Source organism: Myotis nattereri, assembly GCF_964212035.1.
Source record: "Myotis nattereri genome assembly, chromosome: 3".
Classification (NCBI taxonomy): domain Eukaryota; kingdom Metazoa; phylum Chordata; class Mammalia; order Chiroptera; family Vespertilionidae; genus Myotis; species Myotis nattereri.
In genome coordinates, this window is record NC_138077.1 from 193,754,969 (window position 1) to 193,776,505 (window position 21,537).

Consider the following 21,537-nt stretch of genomic DNA (forward strand, 5'->3'; position numbering starts at 1 on the left):
TGTGCTCCCACAGTGGGAGCTCCGCTCAGCCACAAGCCAGGCTGATGGCTACGAGTACAGCGGTGGTGGTGGGAGCCTCCCCGCCTCCTCAGCAGCGCTAAGGATGTCCAACTGCAGCTAGGCCTGCTCCCTGCTGGCAAGTGGACATCCCCCGAGGGCTCCCGGGCTTCCAGAGGGATGTCTGATTGCCAGCTTAGGCCCAATCCCCTGGGGAGTGGGCCTAAGCCAGCAAGTGGTCATTCTCCAAGGGGTCCCAGACTGCGAGAGGGCACAGGCCAGGCTGAGGGACCCTCCCGAGTGCACAAATTTTTGTGCACCAGGCCTCTAGCTATTCTATAAGGTCATATCAATTTTGTACCCATGTTTACACCCTAAACAAAACATTAGGCTTTGGTTTCAATATTTTCATAAAGATATTCCTTTACAATGTTGGAAGGACCCAAATAATACTCACCAATAGACCATGTAAACAGAAATATGTAGTTCTGGGCAAAAAACAAAATAACTGCTCAAGTTGTTTTCAAAATTGAGCTGCATTGATATATTACAATTAAAACAAAATGCCATTGACACATCATAGGCAGCCACAAAAACTTGTCATGGTTACCACTCATTAAAATATTTCTACATGGGCAATAAAGTAGTGAAGAGCTAGGGGGCAGGGAGGTAAGGTGGGGAAATGGGAGATATCTGTAATACTATCAACAATAAAAAATATATTTTACAAATATATATATTTCTAAGTTACATTACAAATTGTTCCTTTATTTCTAGCAAATAATTCTTCTTAAAAACTTGTGATTCCAGTGAACTAGGGAGGCAGTTACGAAAGAAGTAACAAAAGATTAATAAGGAGGAGCTTTGCAATTAGGTAAACCTGCATTAAAATCCTGATTGTGGAGGCAGGCGATCAATGATTCTCTCTCATCATTGATGTTTCTCTCTCTCTCTCCCTCTCCCTTCCTCGCTGAAAACAATAAAAATATATATTTTTAAAAAGGAAAAAATCCTGATTGCTACCCAGCCAGTAAGGCTCAGAGGCTGAGCATTGACCTATAAACCAGCAGGTCACAGTTCAATTACCAGTTAAGGCACATGCCTGGGTTGCGGCTCCATACCCAGTAAGGGGCTTGCAGGAGGCAGCCAATTAAAGATTCTCTCTCATCACTGATGTTTCTCTCCCTCTCCCTTCCTCTCTGAAATCAATGTAAAATATACATATTTTTAAGTAAAAGTCCTGATTGCACCACGTAAAAGTTAAATAATGTCTCTAAGCCTTACTTTCTCCATTAATAAAAGAGACAGTTGTAGTACTTGTCTGGAGGGTTGTTATGGAAGAGACTGCATATCTAGTAACAATTCTCTCCTGTTCCCTTACTAAGATATCCTTGATTTTATTACTGGCAACAATAGACTCAGCTAAAGGACTACAATTCTCAGTTTTCTTTGAAGTTAGGGTAGCTAATAAGATGTAAACCAAAGTACAGAGGTAGAATTTCTAGCAAAGTTCTTTTAGAAGCTGATTCTGTAGAGAAGTGATCCTTTTTGCCCTCCTCCCTACCCCACAGCAGGCTGAAGATACAGCAAACACCTCAGAACACTAGGGGATGGAAGCCATATGCTAAGGTTGTGACACAGAAAACCAGAGGCCCATATGTTCCTGAAAACCAGAGCTACCTCATCATCTAGAGTTCTTCCATATAAAAAATTTATTTATATCATATTTCTATTATATATAGTTGAATCTAATCTACTAGTTAATAAAATTTATTATTAGAATTTTAAAAGATTATACATGCAGCCCTAGCTGGTGTTGCTAAATAGTTAGGGTATCTGCTCACACACCAAAGGGTCTCAAGTTCGATTCCAGGTGAAGGGCACGTACCTGGGTTGCAGATTTGATGCCTGGTCCCGGTTGGGGCACCTGGCTTCCGCACAGCAACCAATTGATGTGTCTCTCTCACACCCGTATCTCTCTCTCTCTTCATGTCTGTATGTCTGGCGGTCTCTGTCTCTATCTCTGTCTCTCTACCTCTCCCTTTCTCTTTCCTCACCCCTTCCTCCCTCCCTCCCTTCCATTGTATATAAAATCAATGGAAAAATATCCTCTGGTGAGGATTAACAAAAACAAAAGATAATGCATGCAAAATTTTCCACAAATAAACTTATACATTACAAGTAATCAAAATAATGAGTAATTTTTTTAATTCATATAACTATACTTCAACAACTCAGCAATGATATTATTTTTCCCTTGAAGTTTTAAAATCTGTTATGTTCGATGACAGTAAGAAATTAACCATAGGAGAATGACCAGGTAGTTCTTTTAGAGCCACTAAATAAATGGCCTTGATAAAAAGAAGCAACTATCTGAACGCCCTTTTTAAAAATTTCTCTATTCTATCTGAATTTCCTCCAAAGTTCACATTAACTGGCAAGAGTTAAGGGAACATGAGTTAAGGTAATCCTCAGTATCAGTCATTTCCTGTATAACCATGTATCTTATAAAATCCACAGCACAAATTCTCCTAAGAGATGATGAACTAGATACAGCGGTTCACAACCTGTGGGTCACGACCCCTTTGGGGGTCAAACGACCCTTTCACAGGAGTCGCCTAAGACCATCGGAAAACACGTATATAATTATGTATTGTTTCTGTGATAAATCATTATGCGTTAATTATGTTCAATTTGTAACAATGAAATTGGGGGTCACCACCACGTGAGGAACTGTATTAAAGGGTCACGGCATTAGGAAGGTTGAGAACCACTGAACTAGAAGTTGAAAAACCCTACTTTCTCTTTCACTTGCATGAAATGTTGAAGGCTTTTTTCTTTTAAATCCTTTTCACTAAAAACTCTACATCTTTGAAGGTCAATGCAGCTTCTTCATGTTTAAACCAAATTTCCCAAATTCCTCACTGATGGTGTTAAGCTCTATCAGTTTATGTGTACCAACAATTAGCAGATACTATATTTTGGTGAAAGTTTCAGAATGGTTGAATTTGATCTACAAAACAAATATCTAAAGCCGCATGTCCTGATGATCTTGGCCAATGAATACATGGTAGGTATGGTATTATTCTTGACTAGTGGCCCAGTGCAGAATTTGTGAACATTGGAAGGAAATTAATTAGAAGAAATATTTTAATATCACTATTTGCCCTTTCTCTATAATAGAAGTCTCAACCAAATTCACAATTGACAATGACAGATGGAAACACATGCATGTGATTGGCGCCAGCGAGAGCTTTATATGTATCGTGCATGTGCAAGTCAACTTAGCCTTTTATAGGTATAGAATAAACTTGCTTAATTAAACCTACTTTCTGATTCAGCTAAACTTTTTCCAGCCCAGTGAAGAACCCCAACTTCTCTTTCATGTTATTGTCAGCAACACAGCAGTAAATATCAACATGAAGCAGATTACTATTGTAGATCACACAGGCAGAACAAAGGATAAAACATTTAACTGCAGCAGTGTTTGACTATATTCTATGCAGTGAGAAAACCTGAAATCATTTTCAAGGTCCACCATTTCTTCCTACTTTTCCGTCAGGTCAAGTTTCTAAGCTTTCAAAATCTCTGTTTTCTGACTAAGGAAAAGAAACGAGGATTCTACTGAGTCTCCTATCTACCTACTCCCAGACTTCTGTGAGGATCAAATGAGGTGAGGCAAGGGAAAATGCTTCACAAACATTTGGTTAAAGTGTGAAATGTTTGCTCCAGGCTATAAAGCAAGTCGGGTTCCTGGGGTGAAGAAACTGCAAGGATACTAGTCATCGCAAAGGAATGGAAGCCAGGCTTACTACGTGACATTATTACTCGGTGCCCACAGCAACCATTCCGGGGTCTAGGCAGCTTCAGCTGCGATTTGGTGAGCTGTTGCTCTGGAGTGGTGGCAGGACCTGTGCCCCACTTGGGGGAAGCCGAGTGTTGCTTCATGGGCGCCAAGTCCGCAGTGCCTTTCCTCTGTGTCACAGCAGCTCCTGCACTGAGCGTCTGCCCCCTGGTGGTAAGTGCACGTCATAGCGACTGGTTGGACAGTGGGAGAGACACTTAGCATATTAGGCTTTTATATAAATAGACTACTGGAAAAAAAAACAAGATGAAGGCATTTTTAAACACCGGAAATTGCTGCCTCTCACATCCACTTCAAAAACACAAAAGACAAAATGGACATTATCCAGAACCACAGGAAGGCTGGCTGAGTGGAAATTCTACAACTAGAAGGAAAGAGAAAGGCACACTGAGACTCAAAGGAGGTGGGGAAGTAAAGTGCAGAGGTACGGAGGCGCACGTGGAAAGGGCTACCAACTGAGGACGCGGTGCACTCGAAAAGAGCTGGCAACTGAACACAGCGCAAGTGGAAAGTGCAGGCAACTGAGGACACGGTGCATGTGCAATGGGCTGACACGGTTGTTTTTTTCAATCAGGAGGGAGTCTCAAGCTCCCGACTGCTCTGAACTCCAGGTCCGGGCGAGTCTCTGGGGACCCAGACTCATACGGGGAGAAACTGGGCTGTCTGGCATCAGGCAGAACTCAAGGGCGGCTTTCTCTCAGAGGTGCTTGCAGCGATTACCAGGACACTGAGACTCGGGGCCTCTTAGGGTAGAACAGAGGAGCAGCCATAGCTATTTGCTCCGCCCTGTTGATCCCCAGAGACCCCGCCCCACCCAAGCTGTGACCAGAGGCTTTTGCATATGAAAGACCTGGCCCTTTGCAATCTGAAAATTACCTAACAAACTGCAGCTGGGTCAGAGAGGCCCAGAACTTCCAAAAGAAGGCCCAAGGCCCCACAGCAGCTTGCATTGCTTCACAGCTAGGCCTCATCTGGGGACCTCCAAACCCCAAACAAAGAAGAGGACTCTGCAGATCTCTCCATAGCTCCTGCTGGGTAGCCTCAGGTAGAGGCTAAATTAGCACCTCCTCAGAGATCCAAGAGCCAGTGTACCCAGTGGTCAGAGTGGGACCATCCAGATTACAACTCAGATCCATAAGGAAAACACTCAGGGGGCAGACTCAGTGAGCACCAAAGCCCCACTGAAGCAAGTCTTGCCCCATAAGGGTGTCTCCAGCACAGAAGTTCTCCCACTGTAGACACAGCTGATTCTCACAGCCAATTGGCCTGGAGGTCAATTCCTCCCAGTGATACCTACAACAATCAAGGCTTAACTACAACAAGACTGTGCACAAAGCCCACAAAGGGGTGCACCAAGAGTGTCCACCTCAGGTAATTGGGGAGGCTGAGCCACTGGGCCCTATAGGACACCTAGCACACAAAGCCACTCTATCAACACGGGGAAGCAGCCAAAATGCAAAGACAAAGAAACAGATCACAAATGACAGAAATGGAGGAAAGCAAACTACTGGATATAGAGTTCAAAACCACGGTTATAAGGTTTTTCAAGAATTTTCTAGAAACCGCCGATAAATTTAGTGAGACCCTCGAGGATATGAAAAAGGACCAACTACTAATTAAGCATACAATGACTGAAATAAAGAATATTACACAGAGTTCCAACAGCAGACTAGAGGATCACAAGAATCAAGTCAAAGATATGAAATACGAAGAAGCAAAAAACACCCAACCGGAAAAACAAAAATAAAAAAGAATCCAAAAATATGAAGATAGTGTAAGGAGCCTCTGGGACAACTTCAAGCGTACCAACATCCGAATTATGGGGATGCCAAAAGAAGAGAGAGAGCAAGATATTGAAAACCTACTTGAAGAAAAAATGACAGAAAACTTCCCCTACCTAGTGAAAGAAATAGACTTACAAGTCCAGGAAGCGCAGAGAACCCCAAACAAAAGGAATCCAAAGAGGACCACACCAAGACACATCATAATTAAAATGCCAAGAACAAAAGACAAAGAGAGAATCTTAAAAGCAGCAAGAGAAAAACAGTTAGTTACCTACAAGGGAGTACCCATACGACTGTCAGCTGATTTCTCAACAGAAACTTTGCAGGCCAGAAGGGAGTGGCAAGAAATATTCAAAGTGATGAATACCAAGAACCTACAACCAAGATTACATTACTCAGCAAAGCTATCATTCAGAATTGAAGGTCAGATAAAGAGCTTCACAGATAAGAAAAAGCTAAAGGAGTTCATCACCACCAAACCAGCAGTGTATGAAATGCTGAAAGGTATTCTTTAAGAAGAGGAATAAGAAAAAGGTAAAGATACAAATTATGAACAACAAATACACATCTATCAACAAGTGAATCTAAAAATCAAGTGAATAAATAATCTGATGAACAGAATAAACTGGTGATTATAATAGAATCAGGGGCATAGAAAGGGAGTGGACTGGCTATTCTTGGGGGGGAAAGGATTGAGGGAGATGCGGGAAGAGACTGGACAAAAATCGTGCACCTATGGATGAGGACAGTGGGGGGGGGGGGTTTGAGGGCGGAGAGTGGGGTGGGAACCGGGTGGAGGGGAGCTATAGGGGGGGGCGGGGGGGGAAGAGGAACAACTGTAATAATCTGAACAATAAAGATTTAATTTTTTTAAAAAAAGGAAAAAATAAATAAATAGACTACTGGCCCTGTGCACAGATTTGTGCACATTGAAAGGAAAATAATTAGAAGAAATATTTTAATACTAGAGGGCCAACGCATGAAATCTGTGCATGGGTAGGGGCCACAGGCCTGGCCAGCGATCAGGGCCTATTTGTGGGGCAACATGTAAGGCGATACAGGGAGCTCCGCTGGCACTCAGCTGACAGGCCTCACGCAGCCCGCTTGGCGGCCCCGACCCCCACAGCCACTGCTGGTCACCTCCCTCAGCTGGAGTCCACCAGTGGGGCAATCAGGAGCCTCCACTGGCACCTGCCTTGGCTGGCCTGGGGCCTGTGGGCTGGGGACAGCTCCGGCGTTAAGAATCTGCCCCCTGGTGGTCAGTGCACATCATAGTGACCTGTCATTCCACTGGTCGTTCCACTGTTTGGTCGATTTGCATATTAGGCTTTTATTATATAGGATTGCTATTTGCCCCTTCTCCCTCAGTGCCTGGGAGCCGGGTGGTTGCCCCACCCCTCACCGCCGCTGCTGCTTGCCATCGGCAGGGCGATCAGTGGGGTGATCAGGCCCCTGCTCTCACCCGCCTTGGCCTGGCACCACCTGCTCACCTACTCCACCATCCCGCCGTGGTCCTGCTTTCATCAGGGCCCATCAGGGCTGGCAGCACCTCCACTGCCGCCTGCTGCCAGCACCATATCACCAACGCCCGCCATGTTGGCACCGCCCTCTGGTGGTCAGCGCACACCATAGCAAACGGTCAAACTCCCGGTCCCCAGTCAAAATCCCAGTCCAATGACTGCCCAAGGGGACAATTTGCATATTAGGTTTTTATTACATTGGACTAGAGGCCCGGTACAAGAAATTTGTGCACGGGGGTGGGAGGGTCCCTCAGCCGGCCTGCATCCTCTCCAATCCAGAACCCCTTGGGGGATGTCCAACTCCCTCTCGCAATCTGGGACCACTGGCTCCTAAGCGCTCAGCTATCTACCTGCCTGCCTGCCTAATCATCCCTAACCTCTCTGCCTGCCTGCCTGATCGCCCCTAACCACCTCTGCCTGACTGCCTGATCGCCCCTAACTGTTCCCCTGATGGCATGATCACCCCTAATAGCCTCTGCCTTGCCCCGCTCCCAGGACCCAAAATTCCCTCCTCTGGCCGGTCGCAGGCACCCAGGACCCGGGCTTCCCTCCCTCTGGCTGGCTGCAGGCAACTAGGACCCAGGCCGGCCGCAGCCACAGGGGGCAGTGGGTGGGAAACTTTGCCCAGGCCACAGCCGAAGGCGCTGGTGCCCGGGAACACAGAGCAGGAGGCTTGTCCCTCTCCTAGGCCACAGGCGAAGCTGCTGGTGCCTGGGACTGCAGGGCGTGCAACTTGTCCCTTTCCAGGGCTGCAGGCGCAGCCACTGGCACCTGAGATCGCAGGGCATGTGGCTCATCTCTCTCCCGGGCCACAGGCGCAGCTGCAGCCGTTGGCGCCCAGGACCATGGGGCAGGCGGCTTGTCCCTCTCCTGGGACACAGGCACAGCCACTGGCGCCCACAACCACTGGGCAGGCGGCTTGTCCCTCTGCCGGGCCGCAGCCTGGCTGGTCCCTATTCCTCTCTCGCGAATCATTTGTGCCTGGCTGATCCCCATTCCCCTCCCGCGAGCTCATTTGTGCCTGGCTAGTCCCCATTCTTCTCTCCCCAGTGTTGAGTGTATGAGCCCTTACAGTGTGACTGCATGAGGGCGTGATGATGTGAGAACGTGACACCATTTACATATTAGCTCTTTATTATATAGGGCTAGTGGCCCAGTGCATGAAATTTGTGCATATTAAAAGGGAATTAATTAGAGGAAATATTTTATTATTTTTATTTTTTAAATATATGTTATTGATTTTAGAGAGGAAGGGAGAGGGAGAGAGAGATAGAAACATCAGTGATGAGAGAGAATCATTGATTGGCTGCCTCCTGCACGTCCCCAACTGGGGATCGAGCCCACAACCCAGGCATGTGCCCTTGGCTGGAATCAAACCTGGGACCCTTCAGTCCGCAGGTCGACGCTCTATCCATTGAGACAAACCAGGGGTAGGGCTAGAGGAAATATTTTAATATTGCTATTTGCCCTTTCTCTATAATAGAAGTGTCAGAGATGAAAGAAAATTAGTAAAATGTATACGAAAATCTCCCTCCTGTCAGAATCTAGGACACATCGCAGGACCCAGAGTCAAGTCCCCACCCACCTGCACGCTCCTTGAAATCAAGCAAGACCCAGACCCGGCCGGCCCAACCCCCACAGGGCGGGGGGGCGCAGCCTCAGGTCCCCTGTCAAGCCCCACTGGGCAGGGGGCAAGACCTCAGGTCCCCTGGCCCCGGCGGGCGCAGCCTCAGGTATCCTGGCCCTGGCACGAAGGCACGAGGGTGTGATGACCATTTGCATATTAGCTCTTTATTAGGTAGGATAGTTAACACATTATTTGCCTGAGAAACAGTGAATCTCCTTTTTTCTAGATACGCGCTCCAAGACAAAGTGGTATACCTTGAATGACCATCTTGGGAATTAGATGCTTCCTAAACACTATCTATGTAGCAGTCTGCCTTTATATCTATTAGATAGGTAGCTATGTTCCTGAATCCCCTTCATGGAGAGAGGCCACTTTCCCCTTCCAAGCAACTCACTTCTCTGCCTCCAGAACCTTTAACAACCCCTTAATGATAATCTTCCAGAAAGGAGATATAGGGCAATCTCTACCACACCATTTGCACTCAACATTTGGTATAAAGTTCCCTGCTTTTAAACCTCCACCCTTAAATTAAAGTGGGGTTGGAACAGAAAAGCACCAGGCATCATAAACATAAACTCCAAATACTTGGTATAGTAACCCAACTACAGCAGCTTGGTTAATGCATTAAGATTCCTGCTACCACTTAAGATAGTTGTTATTCAACATCTTTAACAAACAAAGCATCAGGTTCAAACCTTCATTAGAAACCTATTTGATTAATTTCTATCACTACCAGTATATAGACTTGAGCAAAGGCATGTCGAGAAAAAGGTAATCAAAAATTATTTGATAAAAGTGAGTAGTAGAGACTGATGGATACCTCCTAGCAGTCATGTTTTACTTTGTAACCTTACTTTTCCTGACCACAGATGATTGGGTCAAAGATAAACATTAAATCTAAGCTGGCACAATCATAATTTTTTTCCTAGGAACTTGAAATTTAAAATGGGCATACAGAAGAAATAAGTCACTGGAACATAACTGTTTTTAGCAGCATAGACAGAGCAGGCACATGGTCTCCTCTCATTGAGTTCCCTGGAGGAAATTTGTTCTCTACCATCCCTAAATTCTGTGAAGTACTCCAATACATTTCTGAGGTTTCTTCTGGATAAGCTAGCTGAAGCCTAATTTACTTTCTTGCATGCAAGAAAAAGACAACTAAATCTACTAAAGATCAGAAAAGCTAGTTACCTCTCAATATGTAGTATAAAAACTGTTATCACCAATATTACCTAATTTCAAAGAGAAAGATGGTACTCACATATCTTACTGGATGAAATAAACTTAAAAAACAAAAGAAATACACATTTCCCGACTTAGGAATTATAGGTGACAAAATTTACTCTTCATAAACAAGTGCATGAACATCCTATGATGATTCATCAATTACTTCAACAAGTACACAAAGATGTATATAGGAAAACATATTGCATATTACTTGTAATAGAGAAAAAATTAAAAATAATATACATATGTATAAAAGAGGACAGTAATTTAATTATAGTACGTACAGCCATACAAAAAAAAATACTGAGTTAGAAAAAAATACTGTTAGAAAGATGCAGTAGGTAGATCCAATCCAATGAGATAGAACGATATCTAGGCAGTTGAGTTAAAAAATAAGAAAAAATCATATAATTCCCTGTATACATACATAAACCGCACCTACCATATATAGAAACACATACGTTCACAGAAAAAATATTGGGAAAGATATATATTAAACTTTTAAAACTGTTTATCTTTGGAGAATGGTAAAAACAAAGGCTTGGGTTTTCAGCTTTATTCATTTTTGTATTGTAAAATTGAATGTATTAGTTTTATAATTATAAGAAACAGATTTTTTTAAAGAAAACCATGTACCATGAAAAAAATATAAAAAGCCCTAGCTGGTTTGGCTCAATGGATAGAGCGCCGGCCTGTGGACTGAAGGGTCCCAGGTTCGATTCCGGCCAATGGCACATGCCTGGGTTGTGGGCTCGATCCCCAGCAGGAAATGTGCAGGAGGCAGCCAATCATTGATTCTCTCTCATCATTGATGTTTCTATCTCTATCTCTCTCTCTATCCTTTTCCCTTCCTCTCTAAAATCAATAAAATATATTAAAGAAAAAATATAAAGAGAAAATTAAGATACCCTGTAAATACTAAGTTTATATACTAAGAAGTATATAAACTTTTATATACGTCACACATACACAAAGTGTGGCTATATGTCAACCTTAAAAATTAAGGTTTACAATTCAGATTAACTTACTCAATATACTAAGAAGGTGTGATGAGCTCTCAAATAAATCAAACTGATTTAGATAAATCTGCTATAGAGAAATGTTCTATCTAGGCTTATATATTATCTGTATTATGTATATAAATACATGATTTTTTTTCTAAAATGGTACTTACAGTTCTCTACAATTTCATCAAAAACTCCACCAGTTTTCTGCTCAAACTGAAAAAGCAAAAAGAGAAAAATAACATTACCATCATAATCTTCTAGCATTTTTTTAGTATCCCTCCCAACTCCCCCAAAAGCTATAATTTTCAACCCAGAGTACTCCAATTTACAAAAGCAGAAATACCATCGACTAGAGTAAAATAAAATTCAGAATAAACAAAAGAAGTTCTCAGGCCAAAACCTACAAACCAAAAATAAAGAGATAAATGTATGCCCTCATTATTAAAAAACAAAACAAAAAAAAACACCTTATTTTTTGAAAATCACTTTTATGTTACAAAATAGAGAATGACATATATTTGTAATAATAAATGTAGCCAATACATGCTCTCAATAAACAATTGTTGAGAACTTACTAACATCTCTTAAGAACTATGCGAAACTCCAAATCAACACTAAACAGAACAATCAACATCCTGGGATACCCATACACCCTAGCATATTTTACAGTAAGTTTTAACTTAGCATCATTGATAGGTTCTGCAACTTTAAGTGAAATAATGTATAATGAGACCAATTTTACCATAGGTGGGTTGATGTATAAACAAGTTCTTATGGCATCTGAAAGTTATAAGGAAATGATCTTGAATGAAATGAAGTCATTTGAGGATGTGTTATACTGTATAACCTCTCAATCTTTTTTATTAACCATATGCTATACTTTGCATTTCTCAACATTTGTTATGCAAACCTGCAAGATGTTCTGAGAAAAGTTCTGTCATCAAATTAATATAGGAAATACAAAACATCTTTTTAGTAATTTATAATGGTTGTTAATTAATTAAACACTAAAAAGTCAAACTAAAGAAACTTGTACTACTTTGTTTCACCCAGCATTTCCCAAACATAACTGACCCCGATAATGCTTTGTTTCACACAAAATTTCCCAAACATATTTGACCACAGAACCCTTTTGAAGGATAACATTAACATACTACAGAAATACTATGAGAAATGATGCTAAATGACAGTAGCAGTTGTATCTATACATTTTAATACAAGAAGGTCATTTTTAATTTAGTAATATACTCCAAAGTCATGTTTTTTTCAGCTTTTCTTAATAATCATGTCATTTGACCATGTGTGGTTTTCACAAGTATTGTAAAAGGGCTTTCCCACTTGATAGTTTCACAAATACATAGAAAAAAGTGTAATTACTCAACATGCTAAAGAGTATTTCCTTCAAATTATTAATCAAATTAAGAAGGAAATTCTATATAATAAAAGCATAATATGCTAAGTGTCCAACCAATTGGTCCTAAACTGGCAGTTGGACATCCCTCTCACAACCCAGGACCTCTGGGTCCTAACTGCTCACCTGCCTACCTTCCCTAACCACTCTGCCTGCCTGCCTGGTCCCCCTAACTGCCCTGCCCTGCTGGCCTGATCCCCCTAACTGCCCTCCCCTGCCGGCCTAGCTGCCCCTATTAACTTTTTTTTTTCATCTTATCCCCTTCACACACAACTGTATTTGACTTCCTTATTGGCTTCTCCCTCTTACACAATTTTTCTCTCTCCTTTATGTAACACTTTTTCCTACTGACTCATCATTTATAAACTTTTCTTTCCTCCTTATTTCCTACTTCTGTTCCATCATCCTGCTTCCCATCTTTCTCCTACCCTCGCTCCCTCCCCACATCCCTTCTTTATTTTATCTTTACCCCTACCCTACCTCCCCTTTTCCTTCCCACCTTAATTTTTTTTTTAAATATATATTTTATTGATTTTCTACAGAGAGGAAGGGAGAGAGATAGAGAGTCAGAAACATCGATCAGCTGCCTCCTGCACATCTCCCACTGGGGATGTGCCCGCAACCCAGGTACATGCCCTTGACCGGAATCGAACCCGGGACCCTTCAGTCCGCAGGCCGACGCTCTATCCACTGAGCCAAACCGGTTTCGGCCCCACCTTAATTTTTTTCTTCACTTCCACCCTCAGACCTGCTTTGCTCCCTCCCACATTTCTTCCTTCTTCCCATTCTCCTTTTAAGCTCTACCAGCTCCCCTTTAAAACTTTTCTTCCCTCCCTCTTTCTCTTTCATCCTACCTTTCTCATACATTCTTATCTACTCCCACTATTTTAATATCTACCTGCCTAATTACTCACTATCATTTATCTTTTTTTCTTTTCTGACTCCTACTTTTAAAATCTGTCCCCAGTACACAACTATACTTGATTTTCATTATAGCTCCTACAGTTCACTCATACATTCTCTTTCCTTCTTTAACTCTGCTGTCTACTGACTCCTTTATAAAGTTCTTCTCTCCCTCCTTCCCTTCTTAAAGCTTCTTTTCAGAGGGGCATTAATCCCCAGCCCAGGGCTCAGCCCCGGCCAGGTGTTCACGGCCTCCCCTTTCCCAGCCTCCCTGCCACCATCCTACTCCCATTCCCTGCCCAGGATGCCCGGCCCAGCGAGGATGCTGGGAAGCAGGGGCGCCTATATCCAGAAGGCCTCAGCCCACCCCGGGGGACACCGCCCTCTTCCCACGTCTGGGTAGGGCTCCTGCCCGGCCCCTCACCGGGCTCACCTGCTCCCCCCCCCCCCGCCCCCGTGGTCACCACCCCCTCCCACATGCAGCCCCGCATTTCCTTCCCTTTTCCATTCCTGCGTCTTTTTCTTGTTCCCTTTCTGTATTTGTTTCTCCTCTTGACCTGTCTGCATGCAGGCCTGCCCTCCTCTCCCTCTCCTTTCTTATCCCCTCCTATCGTATCCTATCCTACCCCAGACCTTGCAGTTGCCTGGGGGGGGGTGGGGGGGGAAGCAGCCTGCTGATCCAGTCATGACATGACACTGCAATGGATAATTTGCATATTTCTCTATTATTAGTATAGATAGAAATGGGCACTTAGGTTATTTCAAGCTTTTTTCCAAATATTATAATTGTTACCACTGTATATACACTGAGTGGCAAGACTATTATGACCACCTGACATTTGTAGGCAAATTAGCTATAATTTCGCGCTGAAGTTGCTAGAGGGCCAGACCATTATAAAGAGGGAAGCAGGTTATTTACCACAACAGCAGAAGTGATTTTTTTCTGAAGCTATGGGTAAACAACGCGATTTAACAGCCTTTGAACGTGGGATACATATATAGCATAAGTTGACTTATATATGTCAGTGTGTGTGTTTATGTGACTGTATGTTTGATCATATATCTATGATCAATTCCAAGAAGTAGAGTCATGAAATTAAAGAGCATAGGCACTTAATTTTTTTTAATGTGCTTTTATTGGTTTTAGAGAGAGGGGGGAGAAAAACATTGAGTAGCCCCGCCCCCCACCACCACTGCTGCCTCTTGCTCACCCCGCACTGGGGATCAAGCCAGCAACCTGGTCTTGTGCCCTGACTGAGAATCAACTGTGGATCTCTTGGTCCATGGGATGCCATTCAATTGAGCCACACCAGCCAGAAAGCACTTAAATTTTTGATAGATGTTACCAAACTGCCCATTAAAAGCACTATATTTATATATATCAATAAGGTGAGTTCAGCTGTTTCAAGAACTTCTCTACCATCTTCCTTAATTTGATAGGCAAGAAAAAAAAGTTATCTCATTGTTAAATTTGCATTTTGCTGTTTTACTTTACATTTGTTTTCATTTTTTTAAATATATTTTATTGATTTTTTACAGAGAGGAAGGGAGAGAGAGTTAGAAACATTGATGAGAGAGAAACATCGATCAGCTGCCTCCTGCACACCTCCTACTGGGGATGTGCCCACAACCAAAGTACATGCCCTTGACCAGAATCGAACCTGGGACCTTTCAGTCCGCAGGCCGACGCTCTATCCCTGAGCCAAACCGGTTACGGCTTGTTTTCATTTTTAAATTTTGATTAATCTTTGTAAGTAGTTACTAACCACCTGTGATTCTAGTATTTATCAAGTGCCCAACTATGGAACTTTTTAGGTGACCTGAGGCAATGGTTCCTAAATCATTCTAACTAGTGATTAACAATTATCAGGACCCTCACACTGTGCCTGGCACTGCTTTCACCTTTTAAATTCACTTAATTCATTTAGCCTTCTTAAAGTCTCATTAAATAAGTACTATTTACACCTCTATTTTATAAAATAAATGGAGGTTGGGGTACAAACACACACACATCTCTGAATAAGGCTCCCCAGGAAAAAGCCCAAATATCTGATTCTCCAAAATCTGGCCTTCATCATTTCCTGCCTTCATGTTCCAATTAAATCCCCTTCCCCAATGCAAATGCTCTAGCTCAGTGGTCGGCAAACTGCGGCTCGAGAGCCACATGTGGCTCTTTGGCCCCTTGAGTGTGGCTCTTCCACAAAATACCACATGCAGGTGCACACATACAGTGCGACTGAAACTTCGTGGCCCATGCGCAGAAGTCGGTTTTCGGCCTGGGTGAGTCTATTTTGAAGAAGTACTATTGATATTTGGCTCTGTTGACTAATGAGTTTGCCGACCACTGCTCTAGCTATTATTGTTATAAACTAGAGGCCCAGTACACAAAATTCGTGCATGGGTGCGGTCCCAAAGCCTGGCCAACAATCGAAACACGAGCGTCTGGCATGGAAGGGCAGGTCCCAGCTGACCTCTAGGCCCTGGGCAGCACCTGGGTCCCCGGGCCCCCACACGCCCCTCTCCAACTGAGTCATCAGAGCACTGCACCCCGCCACTGCCGCTGGTTGCTATCTGCAGGTCAATCATCGGAGCGATCAAGCCCCACTCGCACCTGCCTTAGCCTGGCGCTGACTGCTCACCTGCTCCACCATCCCGCCATGGTCCCGCTCTTGTTGGGGCCCATAGGGGCCAGTAGCACCTCCACTGCCACCCACTGCCAGCACTGTGTCACCAACGCCCGCCATGTTCCGCACCACCCCCTGGTGGTCAGCATATGTCATAGCAAGCAGTCGAATTCCCAGTAGAGGGGACTATCTGCATTTTAGGCTTCTATTATATAGGATGACCTGTAGCTCACCCAATCTCTCAGGTAGTTTTATGCCTCTGGATCATTGTGCACTGCGCTCAAGCATTTCCAGTCTTAATCCAATAGTAAACACCTACTCAGATTTCATAAGTAAGCTAGTTACAATTCTTTAATGATGCCATCTCACACAACCCACAGACACAACTTCCTAAACAAGGGAGAATTCACAACTCTCTTTCCTAGCACTAGTACATCAGATGTGTCTACATCTGCTGACAATTAACTGGGGCTATACAAAAGTGAAGTTTTAACTACATTCTAAAGACTACCTAAAAAAGAAAGTCATAAAAAAAAGAACACTTTTTAAACAAAAGCCTTTGGAGATATACAAAAATTAAAAATAATCTAGTTTCTTTCAAGAGAACCCTAATGAAATCAAGACTCTGTAAAGGATTAGAGAATCCACATTTCTCAAAGCAGAAGGGGCAGATTAGACTGTATCCTAGTTTACAGAAAATTTGTTGTAACCTTAGCAACTACAACAATGCCCAACACAGAACAGAAGTTCAATTAATGTTTGCTGAATAAAAGAATTACTATTATTAAGTAACTTAAAACGTGTCTGTATTAAAAACATAAACATCCTAGAGTGCATTTTAAAATTAGCAAGAATCTCAAAGATTAAGCAGAAGCTTCATATAGTTTTAATGCCCGCAACAGAACATCACAAATTAAACATCCATTCCTCTTCCTCATCCCCATAATGGTAATGTCTTTGTATTCACACATCCCCTACTTATGCTTTAAAGCTTATTCATAGTATTGATCTTGATAATCATTTTATCATTGTAAAATATAAAAAGTTGTTGTGGAAAAAAACATTTTTCATACAGACAATACTCACTTTTCACTATAGTGCAAGACCATAAAATGACCTTGAAAATTAAAACCAAAAGAGCAAAGCAATCTTAATAATCAAAGGGGGGAAAATTACAATTGTTCTGTGATCTTTAAGATTTTTGTCACAACATTTTAAAAGTATTAACTATCACTTGTAAATATATAGGGAAATTTTTTAAAACTGTGTAATAGTTATTCTATAATTTAAAACATAAAGTTTGAGAATCAAAATGTCTTACTGCTTTGTAAAAATAGCTTTATCATGAGTACATAGTGCTAGCTATCTTCTTTCTCTCAGATAACTTATGGCACAAAATAAGCATCTTTTCTATGCCTTTGCAAACTGTCATAATCCTTTCCAAATTTGATTCAACTTCCAACAATTACATGCCCCATCTGTGTGCATTTATTTAATCATGGTAACTGGTGAAATGTACACATTTACTAGACCTATTCAGTATAAATTTAAAATTACAGTAATACATATAGGAAACTTTTCTGTGAAATTAAACTTTTCATACATACTTGATTTTACTTTATTTTTTTTAATATATTTTATTGATTTTTCACAGAGAGGAAGGGAGAGAGATAGAGAGTTAGAAACATCGATGAGAGAGAAACATCGATCAGCTGCCTCCTGCACATCTCCTATTGGGGATATGCCCGCAACCCAGGTACATGCCCTTGACCGGAATCGAACCTGGGACCTTTTAGTCCGCAGGCCGACGCTCTATCCACTGAGCCAAACCGGTTTCGGCCATACTTGATTTTAATTACACAAACGGGTTTACATAAGTAAAAACAGGTAAACTAATTTGTCAATTTTTTAAACATATGCATTTGGAAAACCTATTTTATTATATAACAGACTCTCAGCTTTAAAGGACACCCCCCTCGCCCGAATTAGTCCATTTTTAGTGAGGTTTTACTGTATTATATGAAGTAAAATAAGCTAGTCAGACAAAGACAAATACCATAGATTTTACTTTTATGTACAATCTCATGGACAAAACACACAAAAAAAACTAAGCAAAATAAAAAGAGACACATAGAAACAGAATAAAGACTAATAGCTGTTAGAGGGGAGGAGATTTGGAGAGGGCTGGGTGAAAAAGGTGAAGAGATTAAGAAAAAAATAAATAAAAAACACTCATAGACACAGACAACAGTATGGTGATTACCAGAGGTAAAAGGGGGTAGGGGAAGGTAGAAGAGCGTAAAGAGAGCATAAATGGTGACAGGAGACCTGATTTTGGGTGGTGAACACACAATATGATACAATATACAGATGATGTATTATAGAATTGTACACCTGAAACCTATATAATTTTATTAACCAATGTCACCCCAATAAATTCAATTAAAAAAAAATTCTTAACCACTGCCCAGTATGACTCAGTTGGTTGGAGCATTGCACACCAAAAGGTTGCAGGTTCCATTCCCAAAGCACATACCCAAGTTGTGGGTTTGATCCCCATTCAGGACATGTACAGGAAACAACTGATTGATGTTTTCTGTCCTAATGTGAGCTATCCTAGAGAAAGGTTCCATGTACACTTGAAAAGAATTTATATTCTGTGACATTGGGGTGAAATGTTCTGAAGACATCAATTAAACCCATCTGATCTAGTGTGTCAATTAAGGCCCTTGCTTCCTTCTTAATTTTCTGTCTGGAAGATCTGTTAATGTCAATGGGGTCTTAAAATCCCCTACTATGGCCCTAGCATGTTTGGTTCAGTGGATAAAGCGTCAGTCCAGGGTCCCGGGTTCGATTCCAGTCAAGAACACATACCTCGGTTGCAGACTCATTCCCTTGGTGAGAATTAACAATAAATAAATCCCCTACTATTGACTACATTACTGTCAATCTCTCCCATTGAGATATGCATTATATATTTAGGTGCTCCGATGTTGGGTGTATAAACATTTACAAGGGTTATAGCCTCTTGTTGGATTAATTCCTTTAGCATTATGTGATAGCCTTTCTTGTCTCGTTATCTCCTTTGTTTTGAAGTCGATTTTGACTGGTACAAGTATTGCTAACCCAGGTTTTATTTTTTCCATTTCTCTTTGCATGAAGTATCTTTTTCCCTTGACTTTTAACGTATTTTTTCATTCTGAGGTAGGTCTCTTGTAGACAGCATATACATGGGTCTTGTTTTCTTCTTTTAAATTTTTTTTCTTTTAAATTTTATTTTCTTGTTTAAAGTATTACAAATAGTAGTACCTATGTCTCCTTTTGGGTCTTGTTTTCTTATCCATTCTGCTATTCTATATCTTTTTCTAAAATATATTTTTATTGATTTCAGAGAGAAAGGGAGAGGGAGAGATAGAAACATCAATGATGAGAATCACTGATCGGCTGCCTCCTGCACGCCCCCTACTGGGGATTGAGCCTGCAACTTGGACACGTGCTCTTGGCAGGAATCAAATCTGGGACCCTTCAGTCTGCAGGCTGATGCTCTGTCCACTGAGACAAACCAGCAAGGGCCCTATGTCTTTTGATTGGAGTATTTCAGCCATTTACATTTAAAGTGATTATTTACAGTTACGTATTTATTGTCATTTTATTCTTTATAACTGTTCTTTGCTTTTTCTTTCTTTTCTTTTTCTTCTTCATAAAGAAAACCCTTTAACATTTCTTATAATACTGGTTTGGTAGTGATGAAATCCTTTAGCTTTTTTCTTGTCTTGAAGCTCTTTATTTCACCTTTAATTTTAAATTATAGTTTTCTTGAGTAAATAGTTATAGTTTTAGATCCTTCCTTTTCATCATTTTGAATATTCCATGGCAATTCCTTCTGGTCATATCCAATTGGTGCCAGGAAGAGCTTTATATGTATTCTGCATGCGCCAGTCAACGTTTACTTTTATTTATTTTTTTAATATATATTTTATTGATTTTTTTACAGAAAGGAAGGGAGAGGGAAAGAGAGTTAGAAACATCAATGAGAGAAAAACATCGATCAGCTGCTCCTGCCCACTCCCTACTGGGGATGTGCCCGCAACCAAGGTACATGCCCTTGTCCGGACTCGAACCTGGGATCCTTCAGTCCACAGGCTGACGCTCTATCCCAGGGGTCCTCAAACTTTTTAAACAGGGGGCCAGTTCACTGTCCCTCAGACCGTGGGAGGGCCGTGCTATAGTTTAAAAAAAAAAACTATGAACAAATTCCTATGCACACTGCACATATCTTATTTTGAAGTAAAAAAAACAAAACGGGAACAAATACAATATTTGTATTTGCATGTGGCCCATGGGCCATAGTTTGAGGACCCCTGCTCTATCCACTGAGCCAAACCGGTTTGGGCAACATTTATTTTTAAACTAAAGGCCCAGTGCACGAATTCGTGCATGGGTAGGGACCCTTGGCCTGGTATGTGATAGGAGCGGATCAGGGCCATGGGAGGTTGGCTGGGGTAGGGGCCGTGAGAGGTTGGCCAGCCAGGGGGAGGGATCGCGGGAGGTTGACTGGCCGCGGGAGGTTAGCTATGGGAGTGCACTGACCACCAGGGGGCAGCTCCTGCGTTAAGCGTCTGCCCCGAGTGGTCAGTGCACATCATAGCGACCAGTGGACCGGTCATAGGCTTTTATATATATATAGATTTCCTCTAATCTCCAAATCTACTCTGTGATGCAGCTGGCACCTGTGAACACTTCTCCTTTGCCAACTGGCACAATGTTAACAATCTTTGTCAGCAGATGCACTGGAAAAGAGTACTCCAGAAGGAAAGGGGTTTTCTTCTCATTAAACTGTGCTCTGAACTGCTTGCTCCAGTGGAGGGTAGTAGCATGCAAAACACCCAATGACCCTCTCCCAGGTGCCAACTTCCCATCAAGTCTCCAGTGACACACACACACACAACCATATGATTGGTTTCCCAGAAAGTTCTGTCAGCACCCCAGAGGGCAAGAAGCTCCCCAGAGAATTTTACCAATGCTCCAGCTGTCTTCTTAACCAGGTTCAGCAAGGGCCTTCCTAGTGACTTTTGTCAGCACCCCAGAGGGAGGTTTCCTGTTTGCCAACAAAAAGCTGCAGCACTTCAAACCTGTCCAGCATCCAGTGGAACACATCCTCCCCAACAAGATCTGAATCTCAGCCTTCAAGCTGAGAGATGGGGCATCTTTCAAATTAATTCCATCCCTGCTACTCTGACTCAGCCCTAAAGTTAGTGGTTGCTCCCTCTACCTGCTATCCTGCATATCTTAAAGTTCTCTTTCCCCCCTAGGGTCAATTCTTTGTAACTAGTTAATAATTCCTTATATTGAACTTTCCCTATTCAAACTATTCTGAGGTTTCTGTCCTCTGACTATTAAAAGAATGGTACCACCAGGGGTAAAGTCCAGGAGACACTATATTCGTTAGGGAAACTCTGCGTACTTGAAAAGCTGTGTGGCTGCTCTTTTGGTATTACTATTGGGAATGTTATCATTGAGATGGGCTCTTTTGATTTCACTGAGGATTGTGGGATCCCAAAGTAATAAAGGC

General features: G+C 42.2%; 1 protein-coding gene across 4 annotated transcripts in view; it reads right to left on the reverse strand.

Moving 5' to 3' along the window:
• Positions 1-21,537, reverse strand: part of ZMYM4 (zinc finger MYM-type containing 4) — a 124,563-nt gene that overhangs the window by 88,280 nt on the left and 14,746 nt on the right. For all 4 annotated transcript variants that reach the window (XM_081086309.1, XM_081086307.1, XM_081086308.1 and 1 more), the window contains exon 2: positions 11,195-11,240. In XM_081086309.1, coding sequence (XP_080942435.1) covers positions 11,195-11,240 — 46 coding nt within the window. The remainder of the gene's footprint in view (positions 1-11,194; positions 11,241-21,537) is intronic.